The 25,039-nt window shown below is 49.2% G+C and overlaps 1 protein-coding gene across 1 annotated transcript in view; it reads right to left on the reverse strand.

Annotated features, from left to right (window-relative positions):
- Positions 1-323: 323 nt before the first annotated feature.
- LOC144151596 (uncharacterized) overlaps positions 324-25,039 on the reverse strand; it is a 71,179-nt gene continuing 46,463 nt past the window's right edge. The window contains exons 9-12 of the mRNA XM_077682705.1: positions 16,544-16,613; positions 13,959-14,165; positions 10,754-11,028; positions 324-5,136 (exon numbers count right to left, since the gene is read on the reverse strand). Of these exons, the coding sequence (XP_077538831.1) occupies positions 4,738-5,136; positions 10,754-11,028; positions 13,959-14,165; positions 16,544-16,613 (951 nt within the window). The 3' untranslated portion in view covers positions 324-4,737. The remainder of the gene's footprint in view (positions 5,137-10,753; positions 11,029-13,958; positions 14,166-16,543; positions 16,614-25,039) is intronic.

The following is a 25,039-nucleotide window of genomic DNA, read 5'->3' on the forward strand; positions in this document are numbered from 1 at the left end:
CCAAACTTCCGGTTTCCAAATTTGAAGAAATGAGTCGTCCTACAAGCGTGAAAATTTGGTATTTAGGCTGAAAGCGTTCCCAGTTGTTGGCTTTACTTACTGGTGCGTGTGACAGTGTCTAGCTTCAATGCTGTCGTGTGCCTTTCCTTCGACCCTGCACACTGGTGCTGTTTTACAGAGCTGAAGTGCTCGATGGCCCTGGGCAAGGCCCCTTTCAACTCTGGCAACATTTTCGCCAAACTCTGGCCAAACCTCATTTCTAATCCTCAGCCTCAGAAGTGACCCACCAGCTAAACAAGGAAGGGGTGAGTCCCGCATTGTGCAAGAAAAATAACATTTATTCATCCATCTGTTCGACACCGCCAGCAGCCTGTTGGTTGCCAAGGAAGGAGTGTACACAAACATTTGCAACATTTGTACACAAACATATCACATACACGTGGAAGAAAAACAACAACAAACAAACATTAAATGAGCACTATTCTAAGCGCAAGCATACAAATCTCTCTCAAGATCGCATTCACAACAAACAAAAAAACTAAGTGTGATCACATAGCATTTACGACTTTGTGATTGGACCCATGTGATTGGATATAAAAGAGACGGAAAAAAAGACAAAACACCAGGCACAACTACAATTGTGCCAGCTAGCACAGATTACAATAAAAACCCGTAAAAATCATGGCGGTGTCATAAATGCTCTGAATCGCCCACACATAACAAGTTGTTTACAACAGTAAGGCGAATTAGGAGACACAAACAAAGCTGTGGATGAAAAGAAAAAAGATTAGCGTATAAAAAAGGAAGAGCGAGGTCAATAGCATTCAGTATTAGACATGGCACACGGTTTCTAGAGTGGCACTCTGTCGTCCAAAATCATAACAATCAGGATTAGAAGACGCAGGCACACAAGGGTGCATACAACTTGTTATAGAGCACCCGTCAAGAGAAAAGGCACCTTCACTTCAGAAATTTGAAGCAACTGCAGAACAGCTAAGTAAAAAACGAAGCACTGACCACGTGACACGAAGGTGGGCGCCAAACGTCTTCTCCCGTGTGTACGAAATTTCGGCGCCCGTTAAAGATCCCCAGGTGGTCAAAATTAATCCGGAGCCCTCCCTTACAACACGCCTTATTGCCTACATTGCGTCAACGCGTTAAACCCTACAATCAATCAATCAAACCAAACATATCCTCCTTGGAAGGAAAGATAAATGGTGCACATTCATTTTAGGGCCTGGGACACGGTTGCGCTGCTTTTAGCTAGAAAAACTGAGCGTATTGTGATCCCCTCTAATGTTCTCAGATGAAATTTTTTTCCCCGTGAGGCTAGCGTTCAGGGATTGTACCTGCTGATGAAAATGACACATGAACCTTAGCCCTTCTGCTTGAATGCCCTCTACGCATGCAGTGTCTTTTTTTCGTTTGGGTCTGGGGTGATGCCGCGTGCATATTCCAGCAAATGATTCACCAAAGCATCCCTTTGGGCGAGTTCTAAATGGTAAACTCAGACTGGACTACGTGCGCTGCTTAGAGCAGTACAAAACGCAGACGGAGACAAGGAAACAACACAGCCGCAAGCTATCAACTGTTTGTTCTTTGGAGTGCACAGCAACGCAAGCATTAGAGCCTAAGTACAGTGAGCAACACACCGCATTAACCAGAATAGAGGTCACGAGTCCCTATTTTTTATGGATGATGTATGAATGATGTATGGTCCTGTTTATACGGTACCAGATCTGTGTGTGCTATGCGTTTTGCCTTCCTTGTGCACTGTTCAAAGCATTGTTTCAAGAACCATAGTTTCTAGGTGATACCTGCTTAGTCTTTGACTACGGGACCTACTAAAGTTATGTACTCTGTAAAAACGTCTATTGTGATATTTAACTGAAACCTAAAAAATGCTATGTATACTATGCTGGTTACAAGGCATTCCAAAATAAATTAGATTGTACAGTTGGGCCTAGATATTTGCATCAGGGGACAAGTTTGTTCATTTATTTTTAAACCTGGTGCAGTGATTTTTTTCGCGATGGTCATCTAGGTGGAATGCTCAAAGCAAAATAAGGACTCAATGTAAGGACTCAATCTGTGCGAACGATGTGTCAGGTGTAACACGTTGTGTCGTCTTTGGGGCCATGTTTTTGATCTGCTTGCAATGCAGTAAACTTTCGTTATGGACCCGTATTGATCATCAATGTCTTGGCTCTTAACTGCCAGAAACCCCCTCCCCCTTCTTTGAGGATGTGTTCCTCGCAGAGTCAACAAATGACACCTATCCTGGCTTGTTCCTCTTAATCACTGCTATTCTCTTTTGTGGTTAGAGCACTTCTCATCACATGAAACAGAAAAAGGGAACAGAATGAGTGATTGTAAAAGCTGTGGCACGCAGTGCTATAGGAAGAGCAGGAAAATAGAGAAACGTCGATTGCCCCCTCCTGCGCTCTTAGCAACGGTTTCGAAGCGTCTGTGTGATTGATTTTGTATGGGCCTACCACGTTTACACGATTGTAAGTCGACTCGAATCTAGGTTGACCTTCCAAAAATTGCATCTATCTCAACAACAAAAAAAGAAAGAAAGAAAGAAACAAAGAAAGAAAAAATGCAAGCGCTGCCTAGAAAATGTTCACAAAAAGAAGCTATTCCGTCAACTACCAATAACCCTCATACGGTGGCTCTTCCATCAATGATCGATGCTCCCACAAGAGCCGTGCGCTCGTAGTGCGCGCTGTAGATGTTAAAAAAGAAAAGCTTTTGTATAAGCACGCGGAATAACCATGCGCTGTGGGTTGAGCGGAAAACTTTATTCCCAATTATGAGAACACATTCGCTGCGAGATCACAACCATAGGCAGCGGCCACTGCTGTGCGATACCAAAACAAACAAGATGGCGGCTGACAGAAGCGGCCGCGCGCTATTTTCTTTTATTCATGAATACGTTACTCGCATTCAAGAAGCGTTCCGTTCGTCTCTAATAAACAAAATGAGCATTAGCGAATCCTTTGATTCAATACAAGGCGCTAACGCAGCCACTGTCATATCACATTGTTCAGTACATTTCGGAACGCGATGGTGGGAGGTTAGTCGCTCGAAGTATGGTGGACAGAGGGCACAGATTGGGAACGCCAACTTTCAAAGTCAGCATGACCTTTATTGATGCCAGAATGTATGCTATGGCAAATTAATACGCTACGGTTCGACCATAACCATGCAGACGAGGGTGCAAAGCTCTCCCCACCTCGTAGAACTCCCGTGATTTCTCGTTTCTCTTGCTGTTACTAGCGATACACGGTTCGATATCGATTCTAGTCGGCCCCGCAACATTGGATTATCAAATTTGTAAAAAAGCGTCGACCTATATTAGTGTAAATACGGTACCTCCATCGGCCACCACCGGGGATTCCGTGTTCTAACCGACTCCTCTGAGAGAAGGACCGGCCCTAATTTTTCCTTTTTTTCATACGTTCCCGGTGAAAGTGCCCTGCCATCATTAGCATCTCCAGCCCAAGAGAGTGTTGGTCTGTCCTTGTCTGTGTCAGTGCTACCACACTTTCACTATGTTCAGGGACCCTTGGGAATGTGCACTCTAGTGCGAGCGTGGCTTGCCACTTCCCCTGCGGTAGAGTGAACTAGAGCAGAGTGGTCCAAACGCCTATACTTTTAAGACATCAAAACAGAAGCCAAAAACTGGTAAAATTCATTAGTGGCGCTGCAATCGCAAGACTTCAAAATGTGGAGCAGTTGTAGAATACTCGCTTCACACGCAGAGGGTTGAGGTTCGATTCCCACAATTGCCACACTGTTATATATTTTTTTTGTTTTTTCTTTTTATGTCCCTAAAACCTTAGATAACTACGCTTAAGGGTTGCTTTATTGACCTTTAGTCTTTATTTTCCATTCGGCACGACATGCGATAGTCATACTCTGACAGTGAAATCAATATTCGTGCTTCTTTGGGACAGACAGTCACGAGCAAATTTGTAGTTTGCGATTGTAAGAAAAAACAGCACCGCATTTTTCTTAGCACTGAATACGTCATATACACATTTACACCATCTATACAAACAGAGTTTCATACAAATATTATTGTATGAAACCATATGCTTATACATGGTTTTGTTTTATGCGACATCACATTTGCTGAATCTTCGCCTGATAAGTGCGTGTTCATGCAGCGACGTGCTAGTCTGAGCTCGGCAGTGGTTTTCACCAAATGCGAAAAATCGAGGGTAGATTAGAAGAAGCGTATATTTGGTGAACTGGTGTGTCACCGGCCCATATTTTAGCCCAGAGGACTACTTGCTTCACGCCCGGTTTTTAACAGTTATGCGCTGTTTTCAAGCCACGGGGTGCATTATCTTCCAAACAACGGCTGCGCGTTGCAGTAGTTCATTTAGCAGACGACGTGAGAGTTTTTGCTGGCCGCCATCGCAAGAGTACCGGAAATTTATCTTCGAATTCACAGTAGTTATAATTAAGTGCATTTATTTAGGTAAATAATTATTTGCGTGTTTATATTTTTATATAATTATATAATAATTGATGTGTTTGTTAACTTCTTTTTAAATTATCCACGCAAAGGCTCAAGTTGCACTGGCCACCAAGTGGCGGCTTGATGATTGCAACACTTCGGGGGATTCCTATTTTGTTACCCCGTTCTTGCTTCATTTTTGGCAGCCCGTTTGGACCACTCCGTGTTCTAGTTCACTGTACCTGCGGTAGTGAGGGCGGGGGTCATCACACCTGCTCCTCCGGCCCCAGCAGCACGTCCCGCAGGTGTGCCAGTCCCCCCTGCCCGTCCCCTTGGTGTGCGCTGCCGGCCAGGGCCAGGGCCCGGTCGAGGCGGGCACGGGCCTCGGAGCGCAGGGCGGCCGCGATGCGCTGCTGCTGCTGCTGATGGCCGCCCCCCTTGGCCGAGTCGTGCAGCAGGGCCTCGAGCAGGTGGGGCAGGTGCTGGGGCAGCAGGAAGCGCTTCTCGGGCACCAGGTCCAGCCGGTCGGGCAGCGTCGTGTAGGGCAGCCGGGCCACCAGCAGGTGGCAGTAGTCGCCCAGGGCCTGCGCCTGCTGGCTCAGCAGCGCCGCATACGTCGTGTGGTACAGCTCATCCACGCTGCTCTCGCTCGCCACGCCCACGTCCTGCACCGGGGGAGGGCAAGGGTAGCACTGAAGCTGCACCAGTGGGTGGCTGCCGCCTGCTGGGTCCTTCGTCAACAACCCTTCACAGGACAATTTGGTCTTTGACAGGTGCCAAATTACGATCGAGGCTCAACAAAACTACTTCAATGTGCTTGCTGCCTACGTATAACAAATGGGAGACAAATGCAAATTAACGTGGCTATGAACAGCAACAGGCAGGATAACGACACTAAATAGATGCGAGAGCCTCCACGACTAACCCTTACCGCTAGCCTGCAAATTCCCCTGTCAGCAGAAATGATGCTTGTGTCAAAGCTTGTAGCACCTTGGTGGTTCCAAGGCAGCAGCATTCCGTGAAGTCAGGGCATGGATATCAGAAGGCCTGCCAGGGAGTAGTGGCACCGCTGTCTCGCAACAAGATATTAGGACTGCTGTTTATTGTTCACCCTCCATCAACCATCTCGCAAGCGGGAGTAAGAAAGGTGACAAGCCGATACACCCAGCAAAGCATTCAGCGACCTTTGTACAGCAAAGAGATTGTTCGCAAGCATCGATCCTCGTTTCATGAAACTATCTATCCGAGTTACCCTCGACTTGGAACAACCTACCCATCGCTCATGTAACCAAATCCGTCATACAAGATTTCCCATGCTTTTCTGTCCATATCCAACCAACTCCAAAAAATGAAGGAAAGGACCTTATACGACTCGTTCACCCAGTCCTTATACCAAGAATCACCTGTGTCACCCCCTATTTTACACTCCCTAAAGAGGATCTGGATGCGCTCAAGCAACCAAGCACGCTCTAAGCTTCTCTTGTTCTCCTCTACAAAGCATTAGACTCGATAACACCGTTGCCAAGCTGATAGAAGGACATCTCTCTAGCCAGAGTCTCTGACTCGCCCAACCCTCCACAGGGCTTGCCCCTCCCAAAGATCTTTGCATCGCCATTCCTCAAACTGTAGCCGCTCAAGCCACCCCTGACGACCAACACCTTACAATAAGCATCCCGCAGTCCACCCAGGCCGACGTCTCGCTCGTAGCCAAGCTCACTAACGAGCATATGGCAAAGTCCCCAACGTCTGACATACAGATGGAAGCCCTTACTCCTTCTTGCTTAATTAAGATAAGGTCACAACCTGTGCCTCCGTCAACACCCTCTCCTCACTCAAGCTACACCTCTACCATACCTGCCGACTCGCAGACAAATATGATAGGGGTCTGTCGTCAGCCTGTCGTAGCTCCTCACGTCTGTAGTAGCTCCTTGTCAGGTAAGCTGGCCCTGACAACCCCCCGACAACACAGCAGCCATCACCACCCCACTCGGAACAACAACCTTGTTTCAACTCCAGCTCACTCCTTGCTGACAGGCAACAACTATGGACATCAACAACTCTGCCCCCTTTTTTCCCCACGCTACCGAGGACACTTTGGACACTCCACCCCTGGTCCCACTCCAAGTCATCACCCAGCATAACTGCACCCTTGGACAAACCCTCCTGCCTCCTCATCATCCCAAACTACTCAAACAAGAAAAAATCTGTGTCTTTCCACTCCGTGAAGAAGTATGACCTGTGAAGCTGGACGAAGCCCACGGTGTGCACGAAACAAAGCAGTTTTGTTTATTTGCGATTGATCATACTTCCTAGCTAATTAACTGAATTAAACCTTGGAATCACCAGAGCTTTATTCTAGCCAACAATCATGGAGCTGTCTGTTTGCCTTCTGGGTCATTTGTGTAACACACCAGCCCAATGCGCCGGCACCACTGAGGACACCGGATAGGCCAGATTGAAGTGTCTGACGTCCACATTTACATTTCTTGCCAGCACAACAGACATGTCATCAAAAGGACATGAAACCTATAGCTGCGCCTGCACGCCTCCACTCCTCCCCCTACTCCCAACGCGTGCACGCATAAACTCGCAACCGGTTATGTACACGTGCTTAGAAGTGAAAGACACCGTCGAATAGGTTACTCTGAAAGATCTCTACGCTGAAAAAGTAATATTGGAGCACTATGTTACAAGCGGGAAAGTTACTCTTCATCCGGGAGGGATTCGCAGTTACTCGACGAGCTGGAACCTGCAGCGGAAACTGCTTTGTGTAGTTCTCATGCCCATTCATGGTTCTGTTCGGGTCGACTTTTCTTCAATTCCCGCTTTTCCTCCTACAAGTGAACGACATGCGTCTGGTCCAAAGCGAGTTAAAACCTGGAAGGCCTCGAGCTTAATTCTAGTGGACAAACATGTTGCTGTCTCTTGCCCTCGCCGTTGTAGACATATTACTGTGTGTCTACACACCAAACCAGATCCAAACCGCTCGATTACGGACGATAGCGGACAGGGCGCTTTGAGCCATGAGACTTCCACGTTTAAATTTCTCACTAACACAACAGGCATGTCATCAGTAGCGGCATGAATCCCAGCTGTGCGCGCAGGCCGCCCTCGTTCTTCCCACACTTCAAGCGGGAACGGGTGATGGGTGCATAGTTAGGCGTGATATAAAACACTGAAAATGTTGCTCAGAAAGCCTTCCAACCTGAAGAAAAATTATGGGCTCGTGCTGGCGTTCCAACCGGCCAAGTTGCTCTTCAACCGGGCTGAATTTGAGCTACTCGGAAATGTGGAATTTGAGGCAGCAACGGCGGCGGCTGCATGCTTGGCAGCGACGGCTTTCCGTTGATAATACACCCATGAGTTCCTTCGTTGATTATCCACAATCACATGATAACGGCGCTATTGTGATTGTCAGATGATTGCGCAACCTGTTAAAGAGGCATCAGTGGTGGCGGAGGGAATAAAAGTTGTGAAATAGGGGTCGGCAGTGGCGAGGAGAAGCCCCGGAGCAGCACTGAGTAAATCAGCTTCACCGGAACGAAAACTGGGGGGTTTAGACATATATTGCTTCGCAGTAAAAACTACAGTGCAATCCACTTATAACGATCCTGCATATGATGACACACTGCTTATACTGATCGGTTTTACCGGGACCGTCAATTTTACCATAGAAGCCGTGTAAAAAAACAATATGTCGATGTGATTTTCGTTTGTGTATTGCTCATAACGACCAAACCCTGGGTACCTTGAATGTGGATTGTGCCACATTTGGCGAGAACATTGTAAAATAAAGCTGAGATACTGAACGAGCGGTGGAAACACGATCGGAATCGTTGCGCAGGATCTCATTTAAAAAGCCTCGCAAGAAGGAATTCCTGCATTGCGCCTGTTAGACACTATCATCATCAACACAGCATAGCGGGCCGATCTGATCCGTGCCAATCCAATCCACCTTTGTTGGCTCTTCCTGCTGCGTAGGTGGCGAAATCGGTGAAGGGGCGAGGTTGGTTACTTATTTGCAATGGCGCCTACGCAGCGCAAGGCTATATCGCTCGAGACGCAGCAACGAATTTTGAAAGATGCACGACAAGGGATGAAAGTGGAGAACCTGGTCAAGAAGTACGAGCTCTCGCAGTCTACGACATCCACGATCCTCAAGATTAAGGGCTCGGTGATGATAAAGGCTGGCACCGGCGGTCACGACAACGAGATGAAACGGGTTAGTGAGTCCCTCCAGAATGATTTTGAGGAAGCGCTTTGCCAGTGGTTTTTGTCAGCGCCCTCGCAAACTCTGCCCATTAGTTGGCTATTATTGGCTTCAAAGGCGCGGAAATTTGCTTTTCTGCTCAGAAACACGGACTTTTTTCTGGGAGGGGGGCGCATTCAGCGCTTCAAGGAGTGCCACGGCATGATTTTCAAAACCGTTGCGGGTGAGGCTGCGTCACTTGGCATAGCGGCCAAGGATAAGTGGCTGGACGAGGCGCTACCCGATGTAATGACGTGCTTTGAGAAAAAGGACATTTACAATTCTGAAGCAACTGCGCTTTTCTACCAGGTCTTGCCCAGGAAGACACACGCATTAAAAGGAGACGCGTGTGTCGGTGGAAAGCACTCTAAGGTCCAAGTGACAGTGCTTCTGTGTGCGAACACGGATGGGAGCAACAGGGTGAAGTCTTTTGTGGTTGGAAAGCCCGAGAAGCCAAGGTGCTTCAGGAACCAGCACATACCAGTGCGATATCGGCGTAACAAAAAGGCTTGGATGACAAGGAAGCTCTTCGAAGAGTGGCCCATTGAATTTGACGGGGAAATGGAGAGGCAGGGGAGAAAAGTCACCCTGCATGTTGAAAACGAGCGCACACAACGTCAGCCCAAAGGTGTCTTCCGTGGAGCTAATCTTCCTACCGCCAAACACCACAGCAGGTCTTCAACCAATGGACGCTGGGGTAGTTGAAGGCCTGCCTGAAGAATAATTGCAGATGCCAAGTTCACGAGTTTGATGGATAGCCAGAGCACAATAGCCTGAGCGCAAAGCTTCTTCTGCTGTGTGCTCTGGCTATTCTTCACGCTTGCATGACTTAACATCTGCGATGCTTCTTGAATGGGAGTCATGAGATCGGAAGAGCCCACCTTGCGCTCCAGGTATTCTTGGCTTGCACAGAAGCCTGCATTTGCGGTCGTGCTTGTACACTTGGCGGTAAGCTTTAACCACTTCTGTACATTACATTTCCATTGCGGGGGCTTCTCGTCGTTGTTTCATAGCTGACTTAACCGCCGTGCATTTGCTGAAGTAATAATAAATAGCGACTGTGCATGTCTGTCCTCCCCTTCGTTTCTTCCACAATGGACAAAACTGCAGTTCGCAACTGGTGGCACCGCATCTAAACTGAAACTGAAAATGTCTGTTACAAGTGAGCTTGTAGATCAAAATTCAAGGATAATTTGTCCTTTACAGCCAACTATTTTCAACATCCGATGTCTGTTATAAAAGAAGTCAAGTAATGGGAAGAATCGGGTGGCCAACCACGTGGGGGAATAGTGTCTCTCATACCCGATTGTCTTTCACATCCATGCTTCTTGTAATGAGGTTCAACTGCACTTATAAAGTTCATGCGTTATATTGCAAGACGGGCCTCAACTACAACATCGCTGCCACGCCACCATATGCAGAAATGTCAGCACTGCTTTGAATGCCTTGTGGAAACAGGGTATGCCTAGAAAAGGACCCAGCAGTACTTCCTCAGACACAGCGCGACAGTTCGAACGGGCCAATGATCTGGCTAATTGTTCTCGAGGACGCACATAGCGGGGACAGTTGCAGTGAAAATGCGGACTGAGAAACTGATGAGGAGTAAGTGGGAGAAGGTTGCATGGCTGGGGCTCCACTGTGTTTGGTAAGTTTGAACCCCGGAGAAATATATATATATAAGGCGAAACGCCGCACTGCGGCAGGTGCGGGTGAGCGACGGGATAATGTCACAGTGAAAACAAACACGAACCACAAAGCTTTCTGAGGTGCGACGGGGAAGGAGAGGGTAGCGATACCTGATGGACAGCGGCCACGATTCACTCCGTGAATGCACAGCTGAATGCGAATCATAGTGGCCGTGTAGGTTGTTTTTTCCCGCGAGAGACACCGCTAGCTTCGTTAACCTAGGCCAAGTGCTTGTGCCGTTATCTGGCCGCCCTAGGAAGCGACGTTTCCCCTCCTGTCCTGTTCTTGCTCCGTGGTTCGAACTACCGTTTCCGCGTCCCCCAGCGGAGTCCTCGAGCGGGACTCACCTTGTGCAGCCGGTATGCCCGGTGCTTGAGCAGTGCGCCGTCCGACTCGAGCACGAGCATCTTGACCCTTCTTCCCCATTGGGGGGCGTCGTTGAAGCGGGGGCAGGGAAGGTGCGCCATGGCCAGCGCCCAGTCGTGGGTCACGTGGGCGGGGCCTGTGGCCGCCTCGTCGTACTCCACCCGCACGCCCAGCTCCGATTGCAGCAGCGCACACAGCTGCCCTACGGCCGCCACATGGGCCTCGCTGTCGCGCGAGTACACCACGCGCACCTCCACTGCAGGCAACGGGGGGAGGGAGAAGGGGGCACTCGAGGTTGAGAATGCCCCCAAAGGGCCAAACCTTCCATCCCAACCTCCCCACTTGTCCTCTTTCTCACAGCTCTTAACATCACAGCTGTCAAGAGCTGTCGATGGTAGTGCAAACGCTGCAGCATCTGAACCCCCATTGACACTTCCAAAATGCACAGAAGAACTTACTCAGGTGAGAAAAAGTACCGAAGCGGAGACCTAGGGAAGAAAAAGCTATCCAAACGGCAACTGGATTCTGAACATGGCTCTGTGACAAGCATTGCCAGTCAGAACATTCATAGGGTGCTGTGCTGCCTGCTCGACGGCTTGTGCATCCCAAAAAGAAAATGGCCAAGGGACTCAAATAGCAGACCAGCCTCGTTTCTTGAGAGCATAACTTCAAGGTAGACGTGTGCGAATATTCAAAACTTTGAATACTTTGCAAGTACCACTTGCTACCCCATTCAATTCACAGTGCAGTTTTACCATTCAAACTGTCCAAACTTTGAGAGTGTTTGGAATCAATGAACAGGGCAGTAAAAGTCAGCTCCGCCACGTCACTTGTAAGCTCAGAAAGTTTAAGGTTCACTGCATGGCATGCTGCTTTGGGTTGGTTTTCTTGCGTAACACCAAACCTGCGCGAAAAAGCGTAACACCGGTAAGCCCTGTGAAAAATACAGTGTGGGTCACAGGACAAGAGCAATATAAGAGCAAACAAAATGATCGTAAGCGCCCGCTGCCCAATTAGTTCGTACTCATTTCAGAGAATATATTTTGCATGTCTTTCAGGATGGCTTTTGTCATGTTCAACACTGGGCAATTTCACGTATTCAGGTTCGCTGAAACAACTGTCCTAATTGCGTTTTAGAACTTCGAAATACTTCAAAAATTGTGTGTGCATTTGTATTTAACGCATCCCGTGCCTTTTCTCCCAATTATACACAATTGTGATTCTCTCTTTCTGTTCAAGTATTACCATTCCTGCATAAGCTCAAAAAGAGCCAGCAGAATTTGCATAAGAATAAAACCAACAAAACACTTGCAACTACACACCCTTACTCCGGCGCATGTGGCCAATCCCACTGTACCAATGGCGGGCCTTAAAGGGACACTGAAGTGAATTTGTCAAGCTCCCGTTTTTGCTTGCACTGTGTAGACTGGCTCAAATTAACACACTATTCATCGTTTATCCGGTTGACAAATCGGTAATTATTTTGCAAAGCCCGAAAGAAGAAAAACTACTATGCGCGGTTTGCGGCGGCCGCACCAACTAAAGGCTGTGACGTCAGGAGGGTGGGGGGGGGGCACCGTGATTGGACGATGCCCAAGGTTAGCAATCAAAAGTTTCGGTTTTGGTTTCGGTTCTGTAAAACAACATGCTTGACATCTGATGGCGTTGTTGGATGGGCATTCTAGATTTCTCAATTATCGCCGTACCGCGCTTCTGCCATGTTGTCGGCTGTCAAATGTCTGAGATAAACCTCCCAGGGCGGCTTGGAATAGTAGAAATCACTAGACGAGGCCTACGCAGTGGATGAACGCCCTCCGCGTCACCGCAGACTCTCAAATGCCATGCGCTTTTCCCGCATATTCGGAGCTTGCCTCACTCATGTCTGTTCGTAAAAAGCTAGTTCGCACCAGGCCAAGGGTGTGCTGATTCAGGCCTGGGCCCACTGCCCGCAAACAGTCGGTGCTTGTGGCAACAGCACGCCAACGAGAACTCGCTAGCGCGTCATTGTCAGTATGCGCGCGTTCTGCGATCTCGCTCGTGGAGCAGTGAACCTTACGGCCCAAAAATGGTGAACTCAGTTCAGAAAACATCAGCCACATACGAAAAGATCAACTTCCCAAAAAAAAAAAAAATACATGTACCCTCGGGGATTCGAACTTGCGAATTTCAAAACAAATTCCAGCGCCTCAGACCGCTAACCACGAGCCGGCGCTGGGCGGTTTGGATATATAAGGTTTATAATGTATGACCAGTTTACACTTTTATTTATTTTAAGCATTTTAAGTACTTTATGTGACTATTTGTTGTATATCACTCCTGCAGTAAGTGTCCCCCAAACTTCCACAATATCTCACGTCTAGCAATTACATTTCTTTGACGGAAAATCGTTCGCAGATGTGCGGTCGTGCTGCTGACCGATGTGCTTGTTTACCCAGCGCAAAAAGTGCTTCCTGCTCCCTAGTTTTGCGCTGTACGGTAAAAGTTTCAGGTGATTTTATTTTCTTAGTACCTATATTGACTTCGCTGACTCTTCTCCCGCCTTCAATTGGCCTTAGATTTTCCTACTAGCGTAAAGTCAGCGAAGCGTCGCATGTGCACTTGTGCAGCGCTTGTGTGGAGCGACCCGGACTCTGAGTTTGACACAGTGTACAAACTAACAAAGTAAGGAAAGGCACATTCTTTCATTCACAAAGGTGTTGTGGCTTAGTTTCAATTGAGCGAGCGAATAGCGACGACCCGTCGGCGGCCGGCGGCCGAAACGCTGGGCCGACTGACTCGATCGGTAGGTCGGCTGGTCGGCGAACCGTGCAGTAGCGCAGCCATTTTCCAGCTCATCTCCTGCTGACGTCACACGAAAACGCCACAGAAAATGGGCGAGCGTAAAGAGAGGAGGACACATTTTCGAATTGATTTTTCTACTAAATAAATTCGCGTAAACGCGGCCAGAGTGGTCGAAACAATGCCTACGGACTCCGAACTACAATTTGCGCTAGTAATCCCGCAATGTTTACAAATCACTTCAGTGTCCCTTTAATGGCTCGCATGCCGTCTTCCTTCGCACATTTTCATTGCCGGAATAGGTTAGCCACGCGCAATGCACCCCGCTTCCTGTTCTGCGTGAGGGCAGTTGACCACCCCTGCCTGTGGCGAAGTCTGCCCCCCGTGCAAGCAAGGTGGTCCACTTACCGGGTGGCTGTCCGTGTGGAAGGCTGCCCGGGGGGACCGGCAGGGTGGCCTTCTTGGAGCTCGCAGCCAGCCGGGCCCGGTGCCGAGCCCAGCAGACGGCCCCGGCCATCACCAGGGTCGAGGCCACCAGCAGGGGCACCAGCAGCAGCCACAGGAGCTCGCCCTCGAGGGTTCCCCCTCCGGAGGGGCGGCCAGTCTGCTGCGGGACTGCAGGGGAAGGGGGGGGGGGGGACCAACGGCCGAGCGGGGCACTCATGCTGAAACTGTTGAACAGACTGGATTGGATACACAACGTGACCAACTTGAAAGCTTCCCGCCTTCTAATTGCGACGTTGTTCAGCAAACGTCGAGCGTGCGCACGTGAGAGCAGGCCTTACCGCTACCACCCGGCAGTTCAAAAAACCAAGGAAATGCCGGGTGCTCGCGTGTGCGTGCCTCGCGACGACCGCCCAGCGTCCCTGGCGCACGTTTGTCAATCCAATACCCACTTCGGGAGATAGTCAAGTTTGCCCCCCCTCACCCCAAAAAAAAGAACTCCAGCGTTCGATGTAATCACGGTAACACTTGCTCAGAACGAGAACCACAACGCCATAGTGTCCGCCCCTTCAAGGTAACATTCAATAATTACCACTTCCAAAAAAATTAAGGAAGCTCACACTTATGATTGTAGGGTTTAACGCGCCGACGAAACGCAGGCGATGAGGCGCGCCGTAGTGGACGGCTCCTGAATAATTTTGACCACCTGGGAATCTTTAACGTGCGCCGAAATCTCGTACACACAGGCATTTTTGCTTTTCGCCTTCATCAGAAAAGCGGCCGCCGCGGCCGGGAATCGAACCCGCAACCTCATGCTCAGCAGCGCAACGCCTTAGCCAATGAGCCATCGCGGCGGGTCAGCTCACACTTATGGAAACAATGTAAAGGTCATTGCGGCAGCGAAGGAGAACCAACTCGGCTGCGATCGTGGACTCAGACCACCATGATGGTCGTGAAGGTTGCATTGAGCTCCACTACCTTCAAGTCTTGCACATTAATGTGAGCTTCTCTCATTTTTTAACCCTGCACGGATCAACAACATGACAAGGTCGCTCAACACAGCTTGGGTAATGCTGTCTGCCCACAATTCCCGTATGCCTGATGGGAAACCGTAGACACGTTCAAGAATGAAAAGGCGGAGACATTTGGTATTTATAAACCCGCGGAGAGTCGCCGCATCCTCGGTATTTGACCCATCCAGTGATCAGCAAATTTCCGTCCAAACGAGATCAGGGTAACCTAACTGGAGCAAGAGCACAGCCGCAAGATTCCAATGTCACAACCAGCGAGAACCCCTTTTTCCATGCCACGAATTCACAACAGTATCATTGAAAGCGCTCACCAACTGTTTTCTATGCCTGCATTCAGGACAATTTGGTGCGGCAGTGAGAATGATACGGAATTACTGGAAATTGCCAAGTGGTAAGAAAAAAAAGGGGGGGGGTGGAGGTTAAACTGCAAGAGGTTTGCAGCAAAGCCAATGAGCGATCCCCTCAACCAAGAAACCGAGTAACTAAATGTGACCTATTGAGCGTCATTGGAGTCGACTTTACAGGACCTTACAGTTGACTTTACAGGACATAGCGCAAAGGAACACTACACTGTCATCTTTGCCCGCGTTGTCAAGTGAGCATTACACCTCCCACTTGTTCGCAGTAATAATGCACCAGACTTCCTGCACGCATTTCATTGCTTTATTCTGTTAAACCTGGATATAATACAGTTGACTAAATTTCTAAGTTTTTTGTTACGGGCAGGTTTTTGTTACATGCAGGTTTTGAGCTACGGCTCGCGTAAATGAAGAAGCGAAACCAAAATACTAGACATCAGTGATGGTGAACTCACCGCTCAAGGATTTATTTCACGGTAAGAAAAGTGCGTGATTTGCGCCTGCTGCTTTCCCACACAAGTTTAGGATCTACACGGCACTGCACAGAAACAAGGTCACTAACCCCAGTATTCGCAAACGTGACTTAAGTATCACGTTTGACACTTTTTGGTGCCTAAACCCATTTTAAGGAACAAACTCATGCTGAAAGGGCGCCTTCTCGCGAACTTGATGCTCTTTTCCGCGCTCACAGTTGTTGAGAGGGTGTTAGGTGGGATACTGTACCGGGCGGCGACGTTATTTCTCGCCGGCGGAGACAGCATTTAAAATTGCGAACGCGTCTTGAAAAGACACAACTTTTCGTTTTGTGGCAACAGAACTCATCACCCATGACACCGACACCGCAGATAGAAGTTGAGACACGCGACTACACGCCGAGAGGCAGGCCTAGCACCCAACCAACACCGCACTCACACTGGACACCCACGGTACTTTGCGGTGCGGAGGAAGTTCGCTAAATTACTGCATTTCTCCAGGCAATTTTTTCAGAACAAGTGCAGAACACAAAGGTTTGTCAGCGTAGCGAGTTCGTAACATCAAGGTTAACCGTCGCAAGAGTTAACCGTCGCAAGGTTAACAGTCACCAGGGTGCAAGAGGTGGTTGGGTGGCCCGCAGCCCCTGCCTGCACACACAAAGCCCGGCCAAGGGAGGTGCGCTCACCTGGGGGCAGCTCCAGCATTTTGGAGTACAAGCTCACGCACTGCAAGGTCCTGTCGCACATAGGTGTTACCTGGGCGGAAGGGTGGAGAGGGACACGTTGTCTTAGTTGTTGCACCACATGGGCCTCACCTGGGGAAGCAGGGGCGAACAGGAGGGGGGGAGCTCATACTGCCCACCGGTACCAGCACGCAACCACACTGCCTGCCGGTCTTCCCATCCGCAGTCGCCCTGACTGAGCACCACCCCCTGGCAGCTGCTCGTAATTCACATCTGCACCCACCAAGGGTGGCCCCCCGTCACTCCTGTCAGCCAACTGAGGAATACACGGGCCTTCCCTTCTGGCTGGCCCCCCTGAGATGGATATCAAAGTGGGTTTGTTAGTGTCAGAAACCCACTCCCTATTACTATTTTGTGGCATGTTCAAAAAATAGTAAGCATATTCACTCACGCTAACAAAAGTTATTACCCCGACGAGACGGAACTATTTGTTGGCTCGGAGGCTTGCGATGACGTAGAAGACCGACGTCGTCCGAGGCGAAGCTTGCATTTCTTGGTTGCCCGCCTGAATTCGCTTCTATGTCCGCGATTTTTGACGGCAGTGGTTCTACCCGCACTTATGTACAGCGCCATCGTTACCATGGTTACTTAAGCAAGTTGGTCGCACATGGGACAACGCTTTTCTTGTTGGTGTTTTTTAAAGCTGGCTTTTCAGACCTTACGGACCTTGAGCAGGAGGTCGGGAGTAAATTGACTGTGCATGCACGAGAGTTACCATAAACGGCAAATACCATAAACAAGTAACCACACGCAGCGAAGGTGACGAGCGACACAAAAAACGTAACTCAATGGGTACAGCAAACCGTGAGCATGGGTGGCAGGGACGAGCGAAACAATTTTTGCACAAGACGCCGGGGGTGGTGAGAGAGACGGCCCGACAGCAATGGGCCGTCGCTGCCGCTCGCCTTTTGCCAGCCAAAAGCAGCCCACAAGCGAGCGACAACAACAGGAGGCAATGGCGGCGGTGTATTAATTTTTCCCTTGTCGCTGTCACCCATACTACCTGTTTGTTGTGCCATTGAGTTGTGGTTTTAACGTTGCTTGACGCCGTCGCTGCCCTTTACCATCGACACATAGCTCCCCGTGCCAGCGAAGTGTACCATCACGTCTTGATTACAACAAATGCAGTGCGGTTGGCTCTTAATGCTCGGTACTACCGATAAGAGCAATCTTAGTTGATGTTTAATACGTTATTCAAGCTAAATGGCGCTCAGGAGTACGACAGATGACAATTTTTTTCAGACAGGCGAGCAAAATTCCCGCCCCTACTCGTGCTGAGCCTTGTCCACATCAAATGGTTCAAATGCTTTCATGAAGTCGCAAAGCTCTCTTACGCCTTTAAAATTGTCCTGGGTAAGGTAATTTTGGTTACTGCGCCATTAGAGAGTTATAGCAGATCGGAAAAACGGTTTTGGTACGGTAACGTCTACCCTCCGGACGCCACCACGCATGCGCAGAAGCCTACCGTATACCGGAGCGACTTGGCCGTACGGTACCCGAGACGTACCGTGTCCGTCGTTGGAAAGCGGACGGCCGCTTTGGAAGAGTTTGGGAGACGTACGATTGGCTCACGCCTAGTAGAACGAATTGTAATTATGAGATCGTTTAAGAAAAATGGGGTTGCAACAAGTGAAATCCGCGCCATTCTGACAGCTCAAGCAGCAAGCGAAACATGGTCCCGGCCCAACTTGTGTCGTCGAGCGAAGCATGTACGATAACTTCTTTTAAGTTAAATAAAGACGATACGGCTACATAACTAGTATTAACCGCAACATGAGCCCGTCTGCAAATCGGCGAGTGAGGAACAGGCGGTAACAGTGCGAGGGACTCTCAAATACAACGAAAAACGAAACAGCCAGCTGTATGTACTGAGAGCCCAGCTTGACCTGCTGGCGCCATCTATTGAAATGGAGTAGAGGTAAAATGCCCGCTTCATGCTCACGCAGTCGCAGTTCGAATCTCCGTGGGGGCGTTGGATGTTTTTTAGATGCAAAGCATCTCTTGCTCTCCGCTCCGTCGTCCGTCGTCCATCCATCCGCCGGCAACACTGCCGCTCCAGGAGCCCTTTAAGGGGAAACGTGCTCGTCTCGTGCCGGCCCAGGAAGACACCGGCAACACTGTCGCTCCAGCATCTCATGGTCGGGGCTATGTCCCTCCCTTGTTGTGGCGCCGTCCACACCCCCACTGCGCATGCTCGGCTCATCTCGGGCCGGCCCAGGAAGACACCGGTAACATTGTCGCTCCAAGAGCCATTAAAGGGTAAGACACCACCGGGCGTTCAGCAAGCCGAGCATGCGCAGTGGGGGTGTGGACGGCGCAACAACGACAAGGGAGGGACATAGCTCCGTCGCATTTAATAAAATACACAATCTTCCCGGAGGGCAACCCTGAGTAGTATGCGAAACAGCCATGGGCTCAACGCAATTTCCCATTTCGTAGTTCCGGTAAGTGAAAAGTGTGGTAGTTACCATGGAAACAAAACTGTAAATATAACGGTAGCTACGTACCTCAACCTAACGGAAACGACGAACTGAAAACTAATAGGCACTTGAATCGACCCCATGGCTGCTTTGCATACTACTCAGGGTTCCCCTACAGGAAGATGGTGTAATTTTTTTTTCTTAATACTGCCTTTAGCGCTTTTGAGAACTGAAAACTAATATTTCAGCACAGGAAACGCCGAAGACTCACGAAGAATTGCCAAACGACGTACAACCCAAGTCGCTCCTAGTCACGGTAGCATATCCGGTAGTTACGGCCTGCTATAACTCTTAAAACGAGCCTTCCCGGTACGGTCCGGTAACGGTTACCGCGTACCGTACCGGAACCGTTTTTCCGATCTGCTATAACTCTCTAATATTACAACATATTTTACTCAGTTCATGCCGAAATATTTAGCGAAGGTGTGGCTTCTGGTTAACGCATTATTTGGTGGTAATTGTTCCCGCTAGGTGGCGGCAGCAACATCATGCTTTCTTTTAAAAGTTCTACAGAAATGCGTACGGCAATTTTCAAAGACGGTATTTCTAAAAGAGTATTATTGCATTGTGAGAGTCTAATCTAGAGCGCCTGCGATTCCAGATATTTCAAGCGTAAGCGAATAGTACTTGGAAACAAGTTTCTGTGTCGTTTCCTTTGATACCAATTCGACAGATGTCGCTACTTGCATTACGCCATCCGGTAACTTGAAATACGGTAACTTGAAATACTTGAAACAGAGTGCCCAAACAAGTCCTTTCGTTTTCAGCGACAAACGGAAACTCTTGTCTCAAGTAACACGGTAAACAGTAAGGTGCGCAGAAGACACTAGGCAATGCGGTTCATTTAGAATGCCGAGCACATCCAAACACATTCTTCCACGATCTTCACTTGACGGGAGGCAACGAAATGAAACTCCCTGGCAGGAGTTGTAGTTGCCACAACCACGGGCTGCACATGCTCTTTGCCTCATAACAGAAACACAGTGATGCGATGCTATAAACAGTGAATCACCGAAGAGAGTGCAAATAATCGTTTCGGGTACAACAGCAAATAAAACAGAAATGAAACCGATGACACTCTTGTGCCAGAAACGGAGCGCTGATCGCTCGCGCCGCGTGAGTCGTTTCTCCGGCGCTCGTGCACTGTATCCTTCCACCAAGAACAGGTGAGCCTCGATCCTGGTGTATAATTGCTTTGCACTCGGGTATAACACAAATATTTGCCGCTGTGCCAACGCACTCACACACGAAAAAGGTTTGTTGTAGCTTCTTGGTGTTTTTCCCCGCCTGAAAAATTGCTTATATCCAGGTCGGACTAGTACGTGAAGGAGTAGTTCAATAAATAGCCGTTGCGCGCTTTAATACCATTGACCACCCAAAAACCCCATCTCAGGGGCCCTTTGAAGGTGCCATGCAGACAACACACAAGTTTGTTTTATTCGAAATATTTCTCCTTTTATAGTGCCCCCAACACTTTTCCGGCAACAAATGATGCCGTATTCACTGAGAAATAAACCAACCTAGGTTAAAATTTTGATTCTCCCGCCAAATCGTGTGTTTTCGCAACGTCAGCAATGAAGTCCTAAGTGTCGCGGATAGCGACGCAAGAAGGGAGCCAGACAGCCGGTCGCCCGTTCGCTGTGCTGATCGGACCCAACTGTCACGAGCGCGAGGCGCGAGCTAGACCCGTGCCCCGTGCCCGTGTGAACCGCTTCTTTATTATAATCATCAACAATGAGTGCGTGCATTCAAACGAACTGCAGCCTTGCTTGCGTCAGCCCTCCCAGATGGTGCTACTATACTCATCCACAAACTGTTGTCCGCCGTTGCGTGGTTTTTGACGGTACTGGCACCTGGCTTGTTTTTGCTACTGTAGAAAGCAATCTTTTCGTGAAACACGGGGTTTCCTCAAAAAACAGGGCCACGTAAGACAACTTCGCTTACGCCAATCGGCCAGTGTCGTGTAAGACAATTTCAACGTGGCGAAGTCCTGTACACCTAAAACAATCATAGTGCGCCCAATACCAATAGCAGCCCCCTTAGCGCCCCCCCCCCCCCCCGGCAATGCTTTCTGATTGTAGTTCCTCAAGCATTGTTTGCATGTGTTCTGCCGTCTCAGAGTTTGGAATGCGCACTCTGTGTTTTAAATGGGCACTCAAAATGTTTCCTTACTACTGGTGCCGCCAAAGTTTAATGAGCTGTAAAAATAGTTCCAAGCGGTGCACCCAAAAGCACTGATTATTGCACTCACCAAGGCTCATAGTAATGAGAATTATAAATATAGCTGTATAGCTTTCCTTTGTGGCTGCATCCAGGTGAATGTCAAACTTTCATTTGCATAGAGATTACAGTTTTATGACCAACACTGTCTTGTCTATCGTTTGACCAAAAATGGCAAATTATCTCTATCTTGGGGACTAATTAACCAACTGAAAAAATAATGGCACATTCGAGATCAGTGGGGAAAAAACAGCAAGACTGACAAGTTTCACAAAGTCTACTAAAAAATTAAAAGAAGTGTTTTAAGACCAGAGTTCCCCCTTAAAAGTAGAATTTCGTCCCTAAAAAAGAAAGTAAGTAATGAGCAAAAGTTTCCTCACATCTGTCCGTCTTTTGTGACGGCATCCAGCCAAAAGGGTGCAACTACAGTGCACAGCTAGTTCTCATACAGTACTTAGGAAGCCACACACCTGCTGCTGACTGTCGAGAGAACAGTTTTCCCCATCATGCAGCAACAGGTGTTAGGCTTCAAGTGAACATTGGCAGTGAGCTCGTCGGTGCTGAGCGTGACAACACCTGGACTATGGACATCCCACCCTCCCCTGGTGCGGTTATCCCACACGTGCCTACTCAACGACCACCTTCAAGAGCTGTGCAGCCACCGAGGGGCCACTGACACCGTTCAGCCTGTTCTCTCAGGTTCCACAAAAGCGAGACCCCCTGGAAAAGCAGCACAAACTGATCCCCTCGTCATGGCGAGCACGGGGAGGGAGAACCGCTCCTAGTTCAGAGCAGAAACACTCGTCCTGAGACTGAAACGACAATCCACATGTATCCCGTCCACATGCATCTCGTGGCAGAATAAGCAACAGAGTGGGCACTGCAGAAGTGGATACACTGCGACCACGCTAAAAGGGCCACAAATGCAGGTGGGGACTTTATGCAACTCAGCCGGTGTGCCCCTGCCCATTTCATATTGCAGTAACGAAAATCGAGCGAGTTGGTAAGGTTGCATACTTCTAACCGCTAAAGTGACGGGGAAAGAAAGATGTAAATCCTCACCGCAGCTAGCTAAGCCAGCCCTTTGCTGACCTATACGGGGAGGTGAAACCAACCTAAAGCAGACAAGATCCCCCAAATTTAAAGGAACAGTGAACAGACCCAACGGGAAACAACCATGGTGTCTAAAAAAATTCGACTATAATAGCCGACACTGACCTAAAAGAGGAAAACCACAAAAAAATACAAAAACAGCAGCTGAAATTGACCTAAAGCTAATAAAACTACCTGAAATCCCATTTATAGTGCACACAGGTGTCGTGAATAGATCATGTGCATTATAAAAAATATAATCTCCAAGTATGACAAACTTTTGAAAAATAAAAGAAACAGTGGTACCGGGATTTGAACCTAGGTTTGGATGCTTGATACACAGGAGGGGCACCACTACGCCACGAGACCAAACGATTCTGAGCGATTAAATGGAGTGCCACAAGCACGTGGATATACAGTGGAACCCCGCTTATATGTCCCACGGATTCACGATGACCCGCTTCTTACGACAGATCACTGCGGTCCCGGCAAACTCCCCATAGAAGCAATGCATTAAAAACCCCCATGGTATGACGCTCGGGTGCATGCGGTCCGCTTCATACGACGGACCCTGGCGAGGATAAACCGGCGTTTTTCCTATTTTGTACTCCGCTACGCCACCACGTGCCAACCTTCGTTATTCTTACCCCCCGTTTAACGCTGCTTGATATGTAAAGGACTTCCGGCGGGCAGGACCACTTGCTGAAAGACGCTAGCAAGCAGGCGTGAGTGGGAGTTCACCTGCGACGGCCCCACGCGGCCGCAGTACGCCAACACTCCAACAGCGAGAAGTCGAAGTTCAGGTGGCAGGTGGACCGTGAATTTGAGGCTCTCGTCGAGCCGCCGACGAACGCGAAAACACATACGACGCAACCCCACGGCGATGACCGAACAGCCTGAACAAGGTTGCGTTCGGGCTAGTTGGTATTCCATAGCGTTCATCTTAGGCGCAGAAGAATACAGAAGCACAGAAGACAAGGGCAAGCGCTTGTCCTTGTCTTCTGTCTCCGTGTATTTTTCTGCGCTTAAGATGAACGTTACCGAACAGCCACTTTCCCACCCGCTTGATCCAAGTTTCTTCTGTAGGAGCCCGGAATGTCGGCTACCGGAGGATGCGAGAATGCAGACGTGGAGGTGGTTTGCAGTTTCAAGACAAGACTGTTTATTTTCAAAAGATGCGTGTGCTGAGAGCGTCTCCCAAAAGGGGAACCCCCGCGTCCTTCAAAAGAGAGAGGAAAAAGGCCCCCAAAGCGAGCAGACGGCAACGGCGCCAGGACCAATGCCAGGAGTCGGCCGGACAAGTTATGCCTCCCCCCTCCACCGACGGCGACCCCCCTGTAGTAAGCCATCGGCGACGTCGCCAATACGCATCTTCCACAAAGGTGCACTGTCGTCAATCCGGCGGCAGACCGGAGAGAAAGGAAAAGCCCCGTCTCGCCGGAGACGCTTGCGCTGGGGTGCCGGGCGGCTTCCGCTACACTTCCTTTCACGACGCTCTGACCCTATATATCTGCTCTCTGCTTATCGATGTCTTAAAGCCGCGTTGGCACTCCGCGCCTTTCTTTGCTAGAATGCCTCAATTCACGCGCGTAGCCGCAAGGGTGGAGACACGTGCGCGTTGGAACCGCCATTTTGGGTCATTCGCTGGCCGCTGCAGCAAGTCATTGTAGCAAGACCGCGCTATACTTTTGGCCGCAACACGGTTTACTCGCTAAGTTTGAATCATCTTATCTCTTTCGCGTTGCTGGGTCTTGTGGGAAACGAAAACAACTGTGTTGAGCACTTTGAACCAATAGCGACGGCACGGGACCGTTAAAAAGGGTGTCTTTACCATGTCCGGATATGTCGGTGTTTTTTTCATTTCCGCCTTGCAGTATCGTGCCTTTACCTTGGCCTTGGAAGTTTCCCACTCACTTTTCCCCTCTCAATTTGCTTCACCACGTCGGCCTTACCCAGCGCGCGCAAGGGGGGTACGGGGGGGGAGGGGGCTGGTGGTCGAACGCGACGTTTGGCTTGCCGACTAGCCGGATGTAACGGAGAGGAGGGGGCCCAACATAGGCGTTGCTTTTTTTAAGAACTTGAAATTTCCGCTGAAGGTTCGCAAAACACGCGAGAACGCGCTAAATGTAGTAGTTTCAATAAGTTCTTATCCCACTTCTTGTCGCGTGAGACCGTCTACTACGCCGGCATTTATCCGCATTCCTGTCGTAAGACACCCCGGTCATACGACGCTTTCCTGCGGTCTTTTGAAAGTCGTATTATCGGAGTTCACTCTACTACAGTGGAAACCCTTTTCAAGAAACTGCACGAAAGTGTCTTATGACCGGGGTGCGGGTAAATGCCGGCCTAGTAGACGGTCTCACGCTACAAGTGGGCTAAGAACCTATTTAAAGTACTATGTTTAGGGCGTTCGCAAGTAATTTGCGAACGTTTCTCAAAAATCTGAAGTTAAAAAAAAACTCAATTTTTTGCCCCTACGTTTCCAGAGCCGTGAAACGAAACGAACGATACCAGGCAGCGATAGAAAAAAGGCGGCGAAGAAAGGAGTAGAGACTTTGAAAGACACTGATATACAGAGAGAAGGTGGGGGAGAAAGAAAGTGTTGTGAAAGATAGAAACTTAGATTGAGCGGGCGAGGAAAGCCGGT

This window comes from Haemaphysalis longicornis, unplaced genomic scaffold (genome assembly GCF_048455015.1).
Source record: "Haemaphysalis longicornis isolate Haplotype H1 unplaced genomic scaffold, Haemaphysalis longicornis Haplotype H1 scaffold_9, whole genome shotgun sequence".
Lineage (NCBI taxonomy): Eukaryota > Metazoa > Arthropoda > Arachnida > Ixodida > Ixodidae > Haemaphysalis > Haemaphysalis longicornis.